The sequence below is a fragment of the Neovison vison genome, chromosome 12 (genome assembly GCF_020171115.1).
Source record: "Neovison vison isolate M4711 chromosome 12, ASM_NN_V1, whole genome shotgun sequence".
Taxonomy (NCBI): Eukaryota; Metazoa; Chordata; class Mammalia; order Carnivora; family Mustelidae; genus Neogale; species Neogale vison.
Genome location: NC_058102.1, coordinates 63,487,737 through 63,510,120, shown reverse-complemented (window position 1 = coordinate 63,510,120; position 22,384 = coordinate 63,487,737). Strand labels below are relative to the sequence as shown.

The following is a 22,384-nucleotide window of genomic DNA, read 5'->3' as shown; positions in this document are numbered from 1 at the left end:
TTGAATCTCAACTCAGGTTGGCCAATGACAGGTACTGGCGGTGAGTCAGGGCGCCTGCCTAGCAACCCCCCACAGTTAGTAGGTAACCTGACTTTGTGGACCACGAGAGCTTTTGCTTCCGTGGTCCTACCCTCCTATCTGTTAACTGATGACTTCTGAAACCACCCAGATTGCCGGCACTCTGATTATGATGGTAGTGCGTATTCTGCTTTCCTTGGTCAGCCCTACTACCATAACAAGTTCTCTGCAGTACGTGAAGCTCTAACCCCAGTATCCCAGAATGTGACAGTACTTGGAGATAGAACCTTCCAAGAGGTGACTAAGTTAAAATGAGGCCATTAGGGTGGGCCCAAATCTAATCTGGCTGATATCCTTATAAGAGCAGGATATTAGGATAGAGGAAGAGACACCAGGGATACACATGTGCACAAAAAAAGACCACACGAAGACCTGGAGAAGGCAGCTCTCTGCAAGCTAAATGGGAGCCCTCTAGAGAAAGCAAACCTGACAACAGTTTGATAAGGGACTTCCAGTTCCCAGGACTGTGGGGAGATAAATGTCCGTTGTTTAAGCCACGCAGTCGGCGGTATTTTATTGTGGCAGCTCTAGCAAACTAATTCCACCCCCAAATTAGAAAAAACATTACACACGGAACACACTCACAGTTAGTATTCATAACTACCAAGATAAATAATATTCAAGGCTGTGAACACAACCTATAAGAGATGTGACCAGTAGACATACGAGTTTTAACACACTAGCAAAAAGAATAAAAATCAAAACACTGATATGCCATTTTTAATGTATAAAATTGACAAATTAGGCACGTTTAAAACAGCTAATTTTTCAAATGCAGTTTGTGTGACGTTCTATTGTCTTTCCCTTTTGGAATGCCACTGGTTAGTATATTTAAAACCCTCTATCTCTAGGAATCTATTTTAAAGATATAAATACAGGCAAAAGGGTGTACGCTTTAAATTTTCCTTGTGGATTTGTTTATATAGCAAAGACAAGACACACAAAAGTAATTTATTAATAATTTACATCTTACATCTTTGATTACATTAGTAAAACAATCTTGGAATTGTGATGGGGAGAGGAGATAGAAAGTAAAGACAATTTTTTGTAGTTTTATTTTTTAAATTGAAACAAGTGGTAGGTCTACTGAGGTAAAATTGACATATAAAATAGTAAGATATCCCAAATATACATAATGGTGATTGTTTGATATATATCTAAAGAATCCCTCATCCACTTAATTAACACAACCATAACCTCATTTTTGTGTGTGAGAACACTTAAGTTCTATTCTCTTAGCAATTTCAATTATACAATACAGTATCGATAATAATCACCACATTTTATATTAGATCCTCAGATCTTTCTTCTTACCCTTTTAAAATCTGTACCCTTTTACCAACCTCTCTCAATCTTCCCCACCCTCTAACCCCTGGCAACTATTCTTCTACTCTCTGATTCTATGAATTTAATTTTTTATTTGTTCAGGTTTCACACATAAGTGATACCATATAGTATTTGTCTTTCTCTCTTTGGCTTATGTCACTTAGCGTAATGCCCTCAAAGTCCATCCAAGGTGTCACACATGGCAAGGTCCCCTTCTTTCTCATGGCTGAATTATATCCCATCATATATAGTAGGTGTATACCACATCTTCTTAATCCATTCATCCACTGATGGACACTTGGGTTGCTTCCAAATCTTATCTATATGAATAATGTTGTGATGAACATGAATATGGAAATGGAGGTATCTTTTCAATATCCTGTTTTCATTTCCTTTGAATATATACCAGACGTGGAACTGCTGAATCATATGGTGGTTGTATTTCAAAATGTTTGAGGAACCTCCACACTGTTTTCTGTCATGGCTGCATATATTTATATTCTCACCAATAGTTTACAAGAGTTTCCTTTTCTCCACATCCCTGTCATGCCCGTTACCTCTTGCCTTTTGATGATAGCCATGCTAACAAAGTGTGAAGAGAGATCTCATTGTGGATTTGATTATCATTTTCCTGATGATTAGTGATATTGAACACCTTTTCACTTTCTTGATGGAAATCTGTATGTCTTCCTTGGTAAAATTTCTACTCAGTTCTTCTGCCCATTTTTTGATTGGATTGTTTATTTTGTTGCTGTGAGTTGTATGAATTCATTATATATTTTGACCATTAATCCCTTTATCAGATATATGATTTACAAATACATTCTCCCATTTTATAGGTTTCCTGTTCATTTTGTTGTGTTTTTCTTTTGCTGTGCAGAAGCGTTCTAGTTTGATGTCATCCCACTTGCTTATCTTTGCTTAAGTTGCCTTTGCTTTTGGTGTCAAATCCAAAAAATTACTGTCGAGACTACTGTCAGGGCACCTGGGTGGCTCAGTGGGTTGAGCCTCTGCCTTCGGCTCAGGTCATGATCTTAGGGTCCTGGGATCAAGCCCCGCATCAGGCTCTCCGCTTGGCAGGAAGCCTGCTTCCCTCCCTCTCTCTGCCTGCCTCTCTGCCTGCCTGTAATCTCTCTCTGTCAAATAAATAAATAAAATCTTTGGAAGAAAAAAAAAAAAGACTAGTGCCAAGGAGCTCTCCTCTTATGTTTTCTTCTAGTAGTTTTATGGTTTCAGGTCTTACATTCAAGACGTTTAACATTTTAAATGTTTAACCTCAAAGAGTCAATGGAAAGCATTACTTGATGTTTTGTATTTTTAAGAAGAGAAAAATAGTATTAATGCATATTTATATAATTTGGGGATAACTTTAGGATAACCAATTGTAAAATATTTTTCAAATTGCTAAAGGAGTGGTTATAACTTCCATGTTGTTATTAAGAACAAAAAGCAAAAATATAGGGATGCCTGGGTGGCTCAGTTGGTTAAAAGTTTGCATTCAACTCAGGTCATGATCCCAGGGTCCTGAGAGGGAGCCTGCTTCTCCCTCTACCTGGTTCTCCCCCTGCTTGTGCTCTCTCTTTCTCTCTGACAAATAAACAAAATCTTAAAAAAAAAAAAAAAAAGAAAGCAAAAATATAGCACAGATAGCATACAGAAGAATAAAGGAAAACACAAGGAAGAAAACATAAAACAAAATGGAATAAATAATGTAAAAGAAGGAAAATCAAACATCAGGTATGACAGTGCTCGCTTCGGCAGCACATATACTAAAAAATTGGAACGAAACATCAGGTATGACAAATATATTTGCTAATAGAAAAAATTTTAGATAAAGTACAGAAAAAATCCAATTTTATCCTGTTAATAAATTTCTAACCTTAAACAGAACACAAAAAAATTTAAAAAAATAAAGGCAGGGCCAAAAATATATCAAGTAAACATAACCAATATAGACAGCAGAAGTGGCAATATTATTATAATAAAATTCAAAAAAATATTAACTACATTTTTAAAAATCAAGTCTATATATCATAAATACATAATAGCTATAAAACACATTAAATTCTACAAATGAAAACTTTGGAAAAAATGGAAGCAATTCACAAAACTCATTTAATCATATGAAAAGATTTTAATATACGATTACTCTCAAGCTTTAAAAAACAGTAAAGAAAATAAGTGTCAAAAGATGTGAATGGCATAATTAATTGGTCTGATTTGGTAAATATATATTTAATATAGTCTTACAATCAATGAATGTACTTTATTTTCAAAACCTGTACTTAATATTCATAAACTGATTTCTTTGGTTTAAATCCTCAATTAATTTCCAAAAGGATAAATTGAATAAGCTACATTCCCTAACTATAAATGTGATTAATCTGAAAAATAAAAGACAAATTTAAATTAAAATATCCAAACAGAGAAATTTTAAATCATTTTCCTTTCAGAGCAAATAGGATATTTGAATCTAATAGAAAATCCAGAGTGTATTTGTAAACAGTTTGGAAAATATCATTGGTACTGCAGCATGGCAAACCTTTTAATTATATACAAATTTTTACATTAAGAGATATTAATGTTTTATTATTAAGCTAGAGCATATAATTGTAAGATTATAAGTCAAGAATTTAGGTAAAGATTTTTTTAAGCATGCCTAAAGAAAGAAGGAAAGTAAAAAATAAATATTAATTAAAAATAAATAAATATTCAATAGGCAGCTGAGAAACAGAATCCAAAAGCCATTTCTCCAAAAATTTCAGCAAAGTCTCTGTCAAGCAAAATCCACAAAAATGAAAAACCCAAGTATAAAACTAGGAATGAGAAAAGAATATAATCTAAGCTTACTTGCTCTAATTTTATAAAATTAAAAAATCTTTAAAGAAACTAGAAGATTTTTCTAGGAAAAAACACAAATTTTCAAAGTTGAATCACTAAGCAGATATTTTTAAAAAGTTAAAATAACCAATCAAAAACTTTTCAAAGTATTATTTCTTTAAAAGGCTAAAACATTCTTTCAAATGTAAAAGAGACAGATACTTCCTATGCTATAAAATCTGTTCCAGAACTTTAAAAATGAAATAGTTTTCTAGTTAATTTTACAAAACTGCGTAAGCTTGATACCAGAAGCTGACATGTAGGATAACAAAAATGTATAAAGGAGGAGGATAAAATTGTATTTTCCTAATACACTGCAATTAAAATTACCTAGGTCTAAGACTTTTTAATACAAAGTGAATTTAATGCCAAATAAGCCTGCCAAATAAAGTTACTCATCTTTTGAAGAGATCAGCAGCGTACATCATCACATTAGAGATCCTGCACTTGTGTGAGTTATCATTAACTCAGTATATTCTAAAATTATTGAAGCATAAAACTTTTAATTATACTCATTAATATTTAAATGTGTTAATGTGCCTTTAATGCTTGATTCATAGGAGGTCCTCAATACATGTTTTTATTCCTTTTTCTTTTTTCCTAATTGTGAGATTTCATGGCTTCACCAGTAGATGGCATCGATCTTATCATAATCATTTAGGCTTTTCCTGATGGAATGTTCACAGAGCTGACCACATGTGTTATTCTCGACAATGTTAAAGTAAAGGCACAGGGAACAGAAAGGAGATGAGAGTTTGGAAACATCAAGTAGAGGGAGGAAGCTCTAGGGTCTTCATTTTGCAGGGTGGGGAAACACAATATGGTTTGTGTTTCTTAAATGAGAAATGGAGGTAGTAGGGTGACGTTTGAAGAACTCAGAATAGTGACCTCACTATATACTAATTACAGGAGAGGAGAGGCGTTACTCCTAATCTATCAGAGTGGACAGTCAATAGATGTTGCCCAAAGTCGATGAGTCCATAAACAGTATTTGTATGTTATTTATTATTTTTTTATTTTTATTTTTTATTTTTTTAAGATTTCATTTATCCATTTTACAGAGAGAGAGAGAGAGATCACAAGTAGGCAGAGAGGCAGGCAGAGAGAGAAGGGGAAGCAGGCTCCCCGCTGAGCAAAGAGCCTGATGCTGGACTGGATCCCAGGACCCTGAGATCATGACCTGAGCCGAAGGCAGCAGCTTAACCCACTGAGCCACCGAGGCGTCCCTGTATGTTATTTAAAAACAGGGAAGCGACCATCAGAAAAACCAACAACCCAAACTTGCAAGAAGTAATTGCCTTTGAGGAACAGAAGTGAAGTTAGGGTGCAGGACTGTTACTTTCCATTTTAAATCATTCTGCATCATTTGATTTTCTTTAACCATGTGCATATTTTGGTATGTTAAAACTTTTCCAAAGTAGATGTCCAAAATTTATTTTTAGCAAAATTACTGGGAGATAATAATTTAGGGTATAGATTAATATAGTCATAATGTGGCTATCCAAATCTGATAAAACTCAATTTAAATCTTGGCTCAACCAATTACTGAGACTTGTTAGCTTTGAATAAGTTGCTAAACTCTCTAAATCTAGGTTTCTTCCTCTAAAGATATCACTAATTATACCCAGGACATAATGTTATTTTGATATTTGAAATTGAGGAAATGTCTCTAAAGCACTCAGCACACATATGGAGAATACTTAATATTATTATACTTACTAGATGTTATAAAATTATTAAAAATGATTATTATTCTCAAGAATATGTTACAGTCACTGTATTCTATCAATCTCCATTTATGTATGATTGTATAAATCTGTCATATATAAGTGGAGATTTCTTAAATGCTAACGGTCATAAAAGTTCTTCTAGTTGTTTTTCAGAGTTTCAGAGGGCTTGTTTTTATTACCTGCTTCAGAGGCCTCATGATGGAAGAGAAGGAGCCAGCACTAGTTTGCCCCCCTCCACCTTGGCTAAATCAATTTATCCAATTAAACTCACTCCATTTATAAAATGACATTGCTAGAGATTAACCTGTCTGAAAGTTACAGGGAATCAGATGGTCATTTGAGGTGCTGGTCAGTTCTAGAGGCTATGGCTGTGGAACAAGAGAAGAAAGTGGACCACTGAATGTGGAGCAATTGTGGAGTCCCACGTGTTGGTCAAGGCCTTACCTCTAAATGTCAGTCCCGGGAGCTCAGGGAATTTTTTTGACCTTGAAATGAAGTCTGGCTTGTTAGGAAAAAAAAAAGTTAATCATATGCTTTCTGAGGCATAAATAGCCTGCTTACTTCTGTCAGATGAATTTACTCATCCAAAATATCAGGGTCCCATTTAGTAAATTCAATTCCCCACTAAATGATACCTTCGTGTGCCATATTAGTGAGTTTAGTTTTTATAATTCCACTGTCAAATCAATGGTTATGCATAAAAAATGCTTTCTTTTCACCAACATCCAGTACTTTTATGAAAAAAGATCATTCAATCAGCCTTCATGCCAATTTTTACTTATTTTTCAAGTTACTCAAGAGTAAATTGGATAGGATTCCATTTACAAATTTACTTGCAAAAGAGTTACTTTTCAGAGTTTTGTTACAGAAAGGTTTGAAAAATAAAGAGGATGTGGGAGACAGGATGAGGACGATGAATTTTAATTTCATCCCTACAAAAAAAATTCTTGACAAGCGTAGTCACTCACCAACTCGGCAAATATTTGTTCTGGGTAAGACTGATACTGAGACGACAAAAAGAATTCCTGCTCTCAAGTTAGCACAGCAGCAGCAGGTCTGATGGAGGCCTGCTGGAAACAAAACATGTCTATTTTCATTTTCAAAAATAGTACAATATGAGATGATCTCACATCACTAATTCAAATGAAATGATAACGTTAACATACATTTAAAGGAAAAAGTCCTCTGCTCTCCACCCCCAAACTTTCCATCTCGTTTTTATTTCATTCGTATTTACAGGATTGGTATGTAATGGAAAAAGGAAAAAACAGCAAACTATTTTGTTTGGACTATTTGATCCTTCCACTGTTGAAGACTATTGGTTTTTGTTTGTTTGTTTGGTTGGTTGGTTTTTTGTTTTTGTTTTTGTTTTTTGTTTTTTGTTTTTGTTTTTGGGTTTTTTTTGACTATTGCATTTTTGAACTGGGCCTTCTTGTTGGACTTAGGCTCCTAGAAACTCCTCAAACAAACTTCTTGCTAGGAGCGTTCTGATTGCATGCTCTATTTGTTGTAAAGGCTGCTAAGAATCATGGTACAATTTCAAGACTCCACTGCAGTGGCCTCTACTTTAAGTCTGCTTTCTTAGGAGGCCCAGGCTCCTCTCACACAGCTGGTGGAGGAAGAAACATATAGGAAGTAATAGAGCTGATGATGGAGGCCTCGTGAAGCTACTATATCTCCTCAGAGAAGCTCCAGGAAGCCAGCAGAGAAGAAATGTCCCAAACGAAAGAGCTATCTGGCAAGCTACAGCCCCCTGCCCAGAAGCCCTTAGACCCCATGATGAGTGCCAGATAAAGCACCCAAGAACCACACCATCACTCAACCCATCACCTCCACATTCCTCTTACACCAACCATCTAAGCTTACTGTAGACTTTCAGAAATTCAACTTTCAACTGCATTTTAGGAACACATCATGTGTGTACATCTGAAGGAGCTTACATACATTAAAAAATGGGCAGAATTAACTGTACTTCTTAATCCACTGAATTAATGGAAGGGCAATGAAGCATTTTTTTAAAAAAAAAATTATTTTATTTTTTTCAGTATTCCAAGATTCATTGTTTCTGCACCACAACCAGTGTTCCATGCAGTACGTGCTCTCCTTAATACCCACCACCAGGCTCATCCCTCCCCCAAATCCCCTCCCCTCCAAAACCCTCAGTTTGTTTCTCAGAGTCCACATTCTCTCATGGTTTCTGATTTTCCCCAACTCACTTCTCCTCTCCATCTCCCCATGTCCTCCGTGTTATTCTTTATGCTCCACAAGTAAGTGAAACCATATGATAATTGACTCTCTCTGTGTGACTTATTTCACTCAGCATAATCTCTTCCAGTTCCATCCATGTTGATACAAAAGTTGGGTATTCATCCTTTCTGATGGAGGCATAATACTCCATTGTATATATGGGCCATGTCTTCTTTATCCATTTGTCTATTGAATGGCATCTTGGCTCTTTCCACAGTTTGGCAATTATGGCCATTGCTATGAACATTGGGGTACAGATGGCCCTTCTTCTTACTATATCTGTATCTTTGGGGTAAACACCCAGTAGTGCAATTGCAGGGTCATAGGGTAGCTCTATTTTTAATTTCTTAAGGAATCTTCACACTGTTTTCCAAAGTGGCTGTAACAACTTGCATTCCTAACAACAGTGTAAGAGGGTTCCCCTTTCTCCACATCCTCTCCAACACTTGTTGTTTACTGTCTTATTAATTTTGGTCAGACAATGAAGCATGCTAATAATAATTTTATACTTTACCATCATGGTCACTTCAGGTGTCACACACAATGCACATATAATGGATAGCTGAAGAGCTAATAATCCAAAATTTGAATCCTCCAAGATCATTTGCCACTATATATTTCTGTGCCAATTACTAAAGTCCAAAAGAAAGGAAGCGCTTAAGTGAAATCTTTCTCTACATATTCTGGCTCTATTCCAACATATTCATTAAGGTCATGTTTGAAGGAGGCCAAGATATAATTTAATTTTTAACAGGACTCTCTTCCCCTTGACAAGTATTTCAGTTTAAAAATTACTCTATGTATAGCTATTAGACTATCAGAACAATTGTCCTAGCAATACAGCTAATAGATAATGGGCGCAAGACAAAATTAAGCAGAATGAGTAAATAATATATGGAATTTATATAAATAATATAAGGAAGAAATAAAAGGTTTGGCTTAGCTTTATTATCTGTATTTTTTGTAATATGTTTAATTTTATTTGTTATTAGGTACATTATCTCATACTTAGAGTCAAAGACATATTTTGAAAGGAGAAAAAAAATGACACATTAAAAACTCCTTTGATTAAAATCTATTTGTTTGCAGAATTTCCAGAAATTAGAAAACATGGCTTCAAGTCATTTTTCTAAAGCTGTGTTTCCTTGCCTGGCCAGCAGCTGGGTTGTAGCAAATGATCACTTGTAGTACAATTTTCCTTCCTGATTCTTGTAGACACCATTGTTCCTTCTGTCTTGGTTCTGAAGCTTCTATGTTTTGAAACACAATTTTTCTTTAAAGTGAAAAGTACTGCAATACTTAGGAAAATGGACACTGTGCCCAGCATCACAGTAAGGCCCAGATATATATGTCTAAAAGAAGAGAGAAACTCAGTCATAATTATTGCAACTATCCAACTTTAAAATGGGCAAGGAAGGTAACAGTATCATTCAGTAGATAGCAATACCAAGAAAACCAATCTATCAATGAAACTGTCACAAGGATGTTTTTTCTTAAGAATGCAAATTCAGTGGCTACAAAAGACCTTTCTATGAACATCTGGCAGACTATTGAAGGCAGTATGCTAATATAAAGCGACTTCTTAGAGGTGCCATAATTTTTAGTTGCTACTAATTACATAATCAGTTCCATCCTCTCTGTAAATTATTCCCTTAGACCAGGTGACCATATGTCTATTTGCCCAGAACAGTTCCTAGCTTATGCTGGTGTTGTCCCAGTGTACTTTTTAATAGTACCCCTTTTCACTCTCAAAAGTGTCCAGGTTGAATGATAAATTATGTGGTTATCCTACCCTTGAAACTTGCCCAGATGCACTTCTACAAAAAAAAAAAAAAAAAAAAAAAAGCTGCAAGAAGGAATGTTAAGGGAGAATCAAAGCTCTTAGTAGAGCAGAATGACTTAAGAATTAGCCAAAGGTTTAAATCACCTTCTTCAATAAGAAGGCTTTAGTTCTTCATTCTATCATAAAACAAGAAGGTATGGAAGGGCAGGTTGAATGATTTATTCTGGTCACCTTGTACACATAATCAGTCTCTGATTGAAATACATTGTCTTTACATTAAAGGAAATGCCGCCTTAGCAAATGTGAGCAAAGCACAAATTCTACTGAAAGGTCAAGTCCCTTTCAAAGACCAAAATAAATTTCTCACATAACATCAAAGCCTGTTAATCAAACAAACTTATTTGAGATGGTTGGCTCAATTCACATCCAACTTCCAACTTACACAGTTTAGTACCAAGCTTATTCCTCCAAAAAATGCTCAGATTGTAAATCTAAAAAAAAAAAAAAAAAAAAAAAATCCTTCCTGCTTTTAAGCCATTGAAGCATTGCTTTCAGCAATAAGGGGCCTAAAGTTTGAAGAACTGAACTGAATGATACCACAGTAAAAAACCCATGCCCCTCAACCCCATGCACACTCATACACACAGAAAAAACCTTTTACTTTTATGCATCTCAAGTACTGGAATAATTGAACATCAGTTTGGCAACAAAAGCTCGACAGATTTAGAGCCAAATCCAACTCTTGCCCAGGGGGATTATATCTGACGTAAATGGGACAGTTTGGCTCGGTTTGAAAAAGAATAGAATTAAACCCAAAATGTGACCTAAATTTAAATGCTTCTGCGCTTCAGAGAATTACCCCCTTGTGTGCATCAACTTGCAAAAATTCTACTATATTCTGGAATCTTTTGAGAAATTTATTTAAAAAAAGATTACTCTTTTAAAATGGGAGTCAAGATTAGGAATGGGGAAAAGCTGAAAGGTCTAGCCAAATAAATAGCAATAAAATTATTCTATAAAATAGAATATGCTTCTTGGCTTGATGATCCTTGTACAGTGAAACTCCATAAGGAATGATTATTGCTCATTTCATTCTTCAAACCTGGAATGTTGTAGTGGGGAGATGGAGTAATGAGTCTAATACGGTACCTGAAAGCATTTGAATCATATAATCTACAGGAGCCTCTACTTCCACATCTTTTAAATCCCCATTTGAGGCATGAAGTGTCAATCAAAATTCCAAAATACACAGGAGCTGGGATTCCTGCTGTGAGAAAAACACACAATTGCTACTAAAAATATATGCCCATCTTTTGATTACCCTATAATGAATGAGTCTCAGAACCACTTACTTTCAAACTAAAAAGAAAAAAACTGCTTTGGGGGAAATGGGTACCTGTAGAAGACCAGAATACACCACCTCATTGTATTTCTCTGGCATAAAGGTTATTTTGAGCAACAGAAGGCACAGAAACCCCTAAGACAGAGCAGAAGTTTCCTTTTTGTAAGGGAAACAACATTTATAACGGAGATCTCTATTTGTAAGGGTGTCTACATCTCTGTACCCAGAAGAGGAGGATTCCTAATCCCAAGAGGCTTTAATCAAAGGAGAAGGAACCCACCCAAATCTCCCTAACAAATCTAACCCTTGTTTACCTTACTTTTACTGGTCACCTTCCCATTATTTAAGAATGGGTTTTACTTATTTTATGTTACACTTTTCTATTGGGCAGATAATACTCACTTCTAATGATATTAACATAATCTCTCATTTGCTTTATTTTAAAATACATAATAGTTTCAACATAATGACACCAATGTTAGTATTAAAGATAAGACTACAAAATGTAGTGAAGTTATGTGGCTTTGGTAATGATTCTGTCCTTTTAAACCTGTTTTTCTTTATGGTTATGCCTCTTATTTGATACACAACAAATTTCAGTTTGTTTCAAAAATGTCTTAGTTTTTTAGTTGTTGTTTTCAATTACATAAAAACTTTGCATAATTTCATTTTTTAAAAATGTCTTCTCCCAGTATTTTTTTAAAGATTTTATTTATTTATTAGACACAGAGAGAGAGATCACAAGTAGGCAGAGAGGCAGGCAGAGAGAGAGGAGGAAGCAGGCTCCCCGTTGAGCAGAGAGGACGATGCGGGGCTCGATCCCAGGACCCTAAGATCATGACCTGAGCCAAAGTCAGAGGCTTAACCCACTGAGCCACCCAGGCACCCCACATAATTTCATTAAAAAAATTTACTGGGTGGCTCAGTGGGTTAAGCCGCTGCCTTCGGCTCAGGTCATGGTCTCAGGGTCCTGGGATCGAGTCCCGCATCGGGCTCTCTGCTCAGCAGGGAGCCTGCTTCCCTCTCTCTCTCTCTCTGCCTGCCTCTCTGACTACTTGTGATTTCTCTCTGTCAAATAAATAAATAAAATCTTTAAAAAAAATTTACTTATGTATTTAAGAGAGATAGAGGAGACAGAGCACACAGGGGGTCCATGAGTGGTGGCAGGGGAGTGTGCGGGAGGGGGCAGGGGCAGAGAGAGAGGAGGAGAATCTTCAGCAGACTCTCTACTGTGCACAGAGCCCCACATGGGGCTCCATCCCAGGACCCTGAGATCAAGACCTGAAAAAACTATGCATGATTTCAAATTAAAAATTAAACCAGAGTTACATTTACAAACTCTACTTTCCGGTCTGTCCTCTATTTCTTTTTTCCTACCTTCCCTTATAGTAACCAACCACAACCACTACCATTACTATCATCATGATCATCATGATCATCATGATGTTTTTAGTTTATACTTCTGTTGTTTCTTTTTTAAATGTTAGCAAATACCTTTGCATATATTTATAATAATTCTACCGTTCCATACTTCTTACACCAAATGTATCATAGTATGAACATTGTTCTACATTTTACTTCACTTAAGGGTATAGGCTGGAGATCCCTTGGTAGTATAGACTGCTGTGTCCCTCTGAAATTCATATGCTGGAGCCCTAACCCTAATATGACTGCCCTTGGACACAGAGTTATTAAGGAGATTATCAAGATTAAGTGAAGTCCTAAGGGGCTTAATTTACTAGGACTGGTATCCTAATCAGAGGAGTAAAAGATACCAAAGCTCCCTTTCTCTCCATGTGTCCACAGGGGAAATCCTTGTAAGGACACAGTGAGAAGGCAGCAGTCTACAAACCAGGAAAAAGGGTCTCAGGGATCTCGCCAGATACCAGGCCTGTTGGTACCTTGATCTTGGGACTTCCCAGCCTTCAGAACTGTGAGACTACAAATTTTTGTTAAGTCTTTCAGTCTGTGGTATTTTGTTATGGCAGCCAGAGCTGACTAATGAATTTGTTAACATTACAGGGAGATTTTTTTTTCCCCCATTCTTCCTTATAGCTGCATAGGATTCCAGTATGTGGGTTAACTTTAGTTTATTCAAATATGTCATATTGATGGACAACTAGATTGTTTATTGTCTTGCTATTATATGTAATGCCACAATAATTAGACATCCATAAAATTTTACTTATTTCATAGTTTTGCTAGCAAACTTTTGGTATCAACTTCTACAAGTGGGATTACTAGATCAAAAGAAAAATCTATACATAGTTTTGTTCATTACTGTCACATAACCATGGGGAAATGGCACCATTTTTTCAACAGCAATATGTAAGCATATCTATTCTTCCATGCGTTGGGAACAACATTTGGTAGTTTGCAAATCTGATAGCAAAAAACATTCAGTATAATTTTAATTTGTGCTCTCTTTATTATGAGTTTGACTATCTTTTCATATATTAAGAGCCATTTATATTTTTTTTCCATGAGATGGCTATTCTTATCTTTTACCCATTTTTCCATATGGGTGTTGGTCTTTTTGTTCTCAATACTTAGGGGCTCTCTTTGTAATAGGGATATTATAAATAGTCTGTTACATAATTTGCAAAAAAATAATTGTTCCCAGTTTATCATTTGCCTTTTGACTTGCTTATGATATTTTTACCATTTTCAAGTATATTTTTACTTTTATGGAATCAATTTTATGAAATTTTTAATACTTTATTTTTCATTTTTAAAATGGGCTCCATGCCCAAGATGGGGCTTGAACTCACAACCCTGAGATAAAGAGTTATGTGTTCTACTGATAGAACCAGCCAGGTGCCCCAGTGAAACATTTCTTTTCTTTGAAATCTTTTTCACAGTGTAGATTATATTTTTATCTCCAAAAGGAGTAGATATAGAAACCAAATCTAGTCAGAGATCTCCTTCAGGCTCAAAAATCTATGTTTTTCTAGGTAAGCTCTGTTGTAGAATTAGATTCAGCCATAATGGGATAAACTTCCATATTTGCTGCTTCCCCAGTTTCACTGGGATTATACCATATCTTCATATATACCCATTTTATATCGAGATTTATTTATTTTCAGACTTTTTAAAGATCTGAGTTTGTTTTTCTCCCTGCAGTTCTTTTCTGTTAAATTACAGAAGAACATGTGTGATTGTTTTGCTTTCTCCCTTAGAATATAAACTTTGCACAAACAGAAAACTTACCTGATTCATTAACTCTATTTTCTATGGGTTTTAACTAATGCATACTGAAAAATTTATTAGTCATAAAAGAACCATTCCAATTGCATTTAAAAATTGTCAGTTCAAAGCCATACTGTTTTGATTGTATGAAAGAGATGATCTTTCTACAAAATGATATATCCCAGCATTGAGACTAGGTCAAAAGAATTCTTTCCATTTTAACAACTGAAAAAATTATATTAAGGCTTCAGCGTTTCTTACTGATTCATTTCTTGCTTTCTTCCCAGAGGGCTCTTTCATAACAAGAATAAACTTTTTGACAATAGACCAATGCTGGAAGAGACAAGATTGTTAAACAAAAAAATGTCCCTATTCTCACAACATCACTTTATTATACCACAAGCACAGCATGGGCTCTCAGTTTCTAAAACAAAGGAAGGGAGAAGTTGAGAGTCGGAGGGAAGGAATAAAGAAATAAGGGAAGAAATAAAATAAATAGGGACCTAACCAACTATATTACTTAGTTATGCATGGCAATTCTGTAAAAAAATATTTAGAAAAGCATTCAAAGCACATTTGACATGGCTACCATAATTAAAACATACATTATACTTACCAAGAACTCTTACTGCTAAGGTGTAGATACCCAGGGCAAAAGACTTAAGTTGTGGCTTAATGCACCTAAAAACAACAAAAGCACTATAAAGAAAATGTAGCCCATTAAAGCAAATAGTAATATTAGTGATAATCTGCTTAACATAAATAAAATAATCTTAGAATTCAAGTAGTATTTATGGAGAACCCATAGTGTCCGAGCATAGCATAGCGTGGGCAAATTATGTAACTCCATGTGCTATTAGATGCAATGCGTCAGAGAGTTTACAGTTACAATTTCCAAAATGTAAATCCCCTCTCCGTGATATATTCAAATGGTATTGGATAAAGTAAAATTGTCAGTTTAATCAGTAAAACAACAAAGACCTACAGACAAAAATTCTAAGAAATTTGAGGCAATAAGGGATCAATAACCTATAACTAATTTTTGTGGCTCTTGCTCTAAAAGCACAGGACTATATTGATCCGAGTTGGTACAGTCACCATTGCTGTGGCATGCTAAGTGTTTCTGTTAAATAGTGGGGACCCGAATCTTGCAGCCAAGTATAAGATACCTAAATAACAAGAGCATCCTTAATATGACTGTATAGCTTTAACTAATTGGCCTGTCAATTTTAATGATAATAATCATGATGATATTATAATAACTATTGAATGTTAAGCATGGTACCAATTTCTTTGTATGTATAATATCACTTAATCTCTACTTTAAAGGAGCTAAAAATCACAACTTTTCTCCTTTAATCCAGGGACATCTCCTTCTGCCATCAAAACACAGCGTGGTTCATCTGAAAGGCTGGTGGTGAAGATAACTCTTCCTTAGGAGCCTGATTAAGCACTTGACCCAGTATAAGTTGTAGAAGAAACACCCATCCATGAAGAACAATTCTGGTTTGAGAACTCTGGTGCAATGCTCTCCATATCATGCTCTCATTTGAAAACACAGTATCGCATGTTTTCCTTAAGCTTTTTCGTGAAAAATGTATTTGTGGATGTTAGGTCCAATTTTCTGTTTATCTTTCCTGATCAATTTCCTTAATATACTGTGGGAAATCATAGATATATACTTTTGATGAGTTTCATTGTAGAATAATGTTATATTCATCCTTCAGTATGTACATCAAGTTAAAAATCAACTAATCATCTCATAAAAGATGGGTTTCTGATAAAATTTGACTATTTATGCTTAATAACTTTACCAAAATTTGTAATATGTTTAGATTCTTTTATCAATTGTATAATAGTAATATTTGCATGGCTAGTTCCATTAGGAAGACAATTTTTAAAAAGATTTTATTTATTATTTATTTGACAGAGAGAGAGAGAGACCATAAGCAGAAAGAGAGGCAGGCAGAGGGAGAGGGGGAAGCAGGCTCCCCCTCTCTCCCAAGCAGAGAACCGATGTGGGGCTTGATCCCAGGACCCTGAGATCATAATCTGAGCTGAAGGCAGAGACTCAACCTACTGAGCCATCCAGGTGCCCCTCATTAGGAAGAAAATTTTATCACTGACAATTATCCAATACCATTTGAATATAGTTATATATAGCTATATATAGTTAAACTATATATATATATAGTTATAAAACTACTATTTTAAAGTTTTAATTTATATACTTTTTTATAGAGATCTATGATAGGAGAGTCAATAAGTAATGTTCAAACATAAATTATATTACAATAGAAGAGAAGCCTATAAGAAAGTTGAATTAAGATATAAGCACAAAAAGAAAGAAATATGTAACATACTCACTGTAAAAGATTTTTTTGTGTGTAATTTTAAATTAAGTAATATTGGTTACCTAATCTGTTTTCTACATTCTCACTGATTACATTTAAAAGAGTGATCTAAAATTATTATATTTTTAAATGTAAATATTTATAAGGTACTGGAAATCAATGTTTACTTACTATTAAACTTAAATTTTTAGATGTTCACTTAACAATATGCAAAAGGGGTACACAGTTTTAAAAATTCTTTTAGAGTTTTTAAGCAAACACACTTGGAATCATTAACATATTCATAGATTAGAAAATGCAATTGATTCAAAGTTATGAATACCCCCCACACCCATATATATAGATAATTCTAGTCAGAACAAGAAAAATAACCTATATATTAAAATAATAAATGTGAAACATTGTGATATTAGATGAATCTTTAAAACTATCTTAAAATTTTATCATCCATAATTTGGTGAAACCATGCTTAATCTAAAACACAACCTAGGGGCACCTGGCTAGCTCAGTTGGTAGAGCATGTGACACGTGATCTCTGGGTTGTAAGTTTGAGTCCCATGTTGGGTGTAGAGATTACTAAAAATTAATATCTTAAAAAATAATAAAAACACATTTAGTCTACACTGGATAATATTATCCAGAAATAGCATATTATTATTGATAATAATAATATGATAATTATTATATTATCTAGAAATAGCGTAGTGTATTTTTTGAGTGGCTACAGAGATGTAGGTACTATAGTGGTGTAGGCTCTCTAGACCAATGATTTCCAGAAAATTTTTAACTGGAAAAACTTCTTTTCAACCATATTTTTGCATAAAAACCCAAAATGGGAAGAGTCTAAAAACTAGAACAAGGATATGGGTCAAAACCCCTGAGAGAGCAATAAGGAATCACAATCCTATGGAACAGATTTTGAAATCAATGTTCCAAACGATTGTAGTATGTCTTTTATTAAAACTGGGTCAGGGAGAATCAGTGCTCACCTCAGAAGCAGTATGTATCCAGGTATGCCACCTAGAGATAAAGTATAGGACGTGATGACTGAAATGACAAGGAAATACAGAAACATTTTGGGACATCCATTATCTTTTTGACACCTGCCCACCATGCCTGAGGAATTTCCTGACTTTGAGGCTGCAATCCCCACACAGGTGCAGTTATAAAATATCTGTAACACAACAGAACAAAGTCCAATTATTGAGATAACATTTAAGTAAAATTGAAAATATATATATCTTTAAATAGACTTCACAATATAGTACACATGCATTATATAAACGATAAGGTAAATATTCTTTTATTTCTCTGTGTTAAGCTATAGTGAGCAAAGTGAAATCTATACAGATCATGCTTTTTTCATCCAAACAGCAGCTGTTCAAACTACTGACCCTACCAAATAATCTCTCAGTAAATCCTAGTGCATCCAAACATACTTCATCTTCTTCTCTGCCATTTCCAAGTCTAAGCAACCATTATTCCTTGCCTTGGTTATTGCAGTGATCTCTTTACGCTCAACTTATTTCCGCTCTTATCCAGCTATCATTTGTTACCCACACAGTAACCAAAGTGAGCCTTTAAAAATGGCAGTCACTATTCTCAGCCTTCCAGTAGCTTCTTCTTATGGTTGTATAAAATCCAAAATCCTTACAGAGGCATACAGACTCTAATGGAGCTCCTGGATTCCCCTCTGATCTCACAGCTCGGTGATCTTCCCTCTCTCCTTCTGTTTCAGCGGCACACATGGGTTTCCACTGCGCCCTTGCCAATCTTCGAACATGGTGAGTTTACCCATGCCTCACAGCCTCGCTGTTCTCTCTGCTGGGTAGCTCTTCTAGATAGTAGGAAGGCTGGTGCATGTACCCCAGGTCTCTGCTTAGTTCATTAAAGAGGGCTTCCATGACCATCCATGCAAAAAAAAAAAATACCCCCATCTCTCCATCCTTTATCCTAACTCATCTTTTCCTTACAGTGCTTATCATTAGAATACTATATATTTGTTTTTAAACTATATATCCCACTAGAATGAAACCTCTAGCAGAAACCATCTACTTTCTCATCACATATGTAGAGCCTAAAAAGGGTCCTCTTTTTAGGCATTCAACAAAAAATCTGTTAAATAAATGGGCATAAATTGAGGATGTGACTTTTTAATGGTAACTGGGGGGAAAAGTCCTGACTAATAAACCTCAATCTTGGAGAGGCAACTTTGATAATCCCTCATTATTTTTATAAATTTCACAAAAGAGCTTGAGAATTTTTAGTTAAACAGTGAAATAAAGCTGGCATTTCCTTTCCAAGGAAGAGTAGAAATGTTGTTGTTTTTTTAACTGTCAGGTAAAAACTTTGAACCTTGACCTTGCCTCTTACTAGATACATGAGTTTAGGCACCTCAGTGCCTCAGTTCTCACATGAGAAAAATAAGATAAGTAATACCCAATTACTCGAAGATCATGATATTTAAATCCCATTTTTTTAAAAGCACCTCTCTTAGTTCCTGGTATGAATGTTTTCTGTAAGTGGAAGTTCTAGGTAAGAAAAACTTTCAAGCAGTTTGGAGAAAAGAGTAGAGGCTAGAAGAAAAGAAAGGAGCAGGAGGAAGGGAAAGGAAGGGAAATGGAAGTGGGGGGGAAGAAGGGAAGGAAAGGGAAGGGAAGGGAAGGGGAAAAGAAAGAAAGAGGGATAAAGGGAGAAAGGAAAAGAAAAGAAAGAAAAAGAAGAGGAAAGAAAAGAAATGAAAAGAGAAGAAAAAAGGAAGGAAGGAAGGGAGAAAAGAAGCAGGGAAAAAAGAGGCAGGGAGGGAGGGAGGAAAGGAAAGGGAGAGAAGAAAGGAAGGAGGGAAGAGGGAAACGGGGAGGGGGAGAGGAGAGGGAAAGGGGAATGGAGGGCAAAACTCAGTTTCATTTGGGTAGGTAGTCCAGTTCATGGTTGCTGGAGTCTAACCCTTCCTACTCTGAATAAAAAATCCAAGTAACAATAAACAGAGAAAATCAACATGTTACTCTACATCAACATAAGCCTTTGCCTAAGCATTCTTATCTAGTTGATAAGTACATGTAAATAGATGTGTGGGTTAATTTTCAGCCCCCCAGGACTGTCTAATACAGGCAGATTTCATCACCACAAATAGACAGCAGTTTGACTTCTAGCCATATAAACAGAGAGTACAAGAGAGAGTCTATGTTTGCGACAGAAATGTAAAGGTGTGACTACAGAAATGAGTCTTTTAATGATTAAAGTACACAATATCCTTCAGAACTAAATTTCTTACCTTTATTTCTAACCTCATCTCCATAATCCAATCTACAGAGCTCCTTCATTCCAGCATCTACTCTTTTCACACATGGGCTTGATTTCCCAGGCAGAATGTCTCATGCTATCAATCTCCTCAAAATCAAGTTTGTGATCCCTGGTTTTAGACCTCTCAGGCTAGACTTTCCAACACTGGCCTCTATTTGTCCTGTCCCTAAAACCTCCAACTACCACTGGCCTTGGGGCCAGAAGAGTTGGATCCCAATGCAGATCTTATCACTGAGATTTTCTCAGTTGAGGCTAATATTCCTCACAAGCAAAATGAGAGAACTACATCACCATGAGGCTCTTCTAGCCTGTTTCATGATTCTTTTTCTTACCCTAGTTCTTTCAACAAGTCTAGTCCACTAGCTCTCCACGGAAAAGAACAAGGGTAGAGCAAGATCCAGAGCGGTGACCAGTGTGGTCTGCTTCTGGGTTGGTCCCTGAGCTCCCACAGAGCATGTGGTTTATGTAGAAGGCACCACAGGTGCACACATTAGGGATTTTTTTTTTAAGATTTTATTTATTTATTTGTCAGGGATAGAGGGAGAGAGAGCGAGCGAGCACAGGCAGACAGAGAGGCAGGCAGAAGCAGAGGGAGAAGCAGGCTCCCTGCCGAGCAAGGAGCCCGATGTGGGACTCGATCCCAGAACGCTGGGATCATGACCTGAGCCGAAGGCAGCTGCTTAACCAACTGAGCCACCCAGGCGCCCCCACATTAGGGATTTCTTACAAGAGTTTTTCCACTCCTGGTGGAGGTTTGACAACCAGCAAGACATGCCGATGCATATGTGATTCCATTTTCACCACACATAGGTTCCCATTTTGTCTCTGAACATTTGCATCTTGAGTTGCAATCTGAAAAGAGAGCTCGTTCATGATAAGAGACAGGTTTGGTTCTGAAAAGAAATGTAACAGTATAAAATATTACCTCTTAGCAGGCAGCACCCTAAAATCTTCAAAAATCAGTGTTCTTGAGTATATAAGTGGCACTGCCAATGGAGCTTGCCTTTTGAAAACACAATGGTCATCAGGAATGCTGGTTTCTGATTATTAAATGTGAGTCTACTATTAAAAAGCTTTCTCTTGAAAGTTATCTTTAGAGGTTTACACATTCACATAATAACCAGTTCTTGGTTTATGGTTTCTATAAAAATCGACATTCTCTAGCATCTTCTAATGTATTTCCGTGCAAAGATGGAGGAAAATGGCTAACAAAGCAGCAAGATAGAGTAAACTTCTAGAGCAACTAATGACATTTCTTAAATGCATTGCAGGCAGTGTGTGCATGCGTGTGTGTGCTTTTCTGTCAATTTCCTTCACAACTGTCCCAGCATCAATAAAATGGGCATTGCCGATGGTGCAGTAAAAGAAAAAAACAGTCAAGCAGTCAGCATTATGTCAACAGACTTCAGTTTGGAAGAACTACACATCCTATGTGAGTGTCTTACTAAAAAAAGCGCTGGCAGTTCATCTAATTTTTCTCTCTCTCATAATCTCCTATTCTACATAGCTCTTCCATATCTTATGTCATTCTTTCCGGTTCTCTTGTACATGCTTTTCAATCACTTACCCATTCATTTGTTCATGTGTTCAAAATTTTGTGGAAGACTTCTAAGTGCTAGCTTTGGGAGGAGAGAAGATAGTTACAAATATGAATGAGATGATATTTGCCCTTAAGGAGCTATCTTTTTGTTCTAACTTGACATAATTTTGATATCTTCTCTCTTTTCTCTCCCTGTTATTCTGTCTTACCTTCTCCCCTTACCTCTCCCAGAATCCCTCCTCTTTCACCTCTATTTCTTCCCCTCAACTGAATGACCTCATTTTTCTTCTTGTATTCTCCTTGTTCTTTTCATATTCCTGTATTCTTCTAGGAGGTACTTGTGCAATGATATTTCTCTTCTACTTGCAACTTATTTTTCATCCGTTAGCACTCCATCATTCTTTTTGTTTTTTTTTTTCCATTATTTTGAATTTATTTATTCCCCTCTTTTTTTTTTTTTAACAAAAGTGTTTGAGAGCCTTAAAACCAAACAACAACAAAACCCCCAAGGGCACTGTCATGTACACTGAGTAAGGGCAGAACAGTTTCTTTTATTCACTCCTGTATCTCCAGCAGCAAGAACAATCTGGGACATACTAGGTTAAGAAACAC

At 35.8% G+C, this 22,384-nt stretch overlaps 1 protein-coding gene across 3 annotated transcripts in view; it reads right to left on the bottom strand.

Moving 5' to 3' along the window:
- Positions 1-9,228: 9,228 nt before the first annotated feature.
- SLCO1C1 (solute carrier organic anion transporter family member 1C1) overlaps positions 9,229-22,384 on the bottom strand; it is a 58,893-nt gene continuing 45,737 nt past the window's right edge. For all 3 annotated transcript variants that reach the window (XM_044228174.1, XM_044228175.1, XM_044228176.1), the window contains 5 exons: positions 20,960-21,125; positions 17,919-18,103; positions 15,192-15,256; positions 11,194-11,311; positions 9,229-9,613 (listed from right to left, as the gene is read on the bottom strand). In XM_044228174.1, coding sequence (XP_044084109.1) covers positions 9,391-9,613; positions 11,194-11,311; positions 15,192-15,256; positions 17,919-18,103; positions 20,960-21,125 — 757 coding nt within the window. In that variant the 3' untranslated portion in view covers positions 9,229-9,390. The remainder of the gene's footprint in view (positions 9,614-11,193; positions 11,312-15,191; positions 15,257-17,918; positions 18,104-20,959; positions 21,126-22,384) is intronic.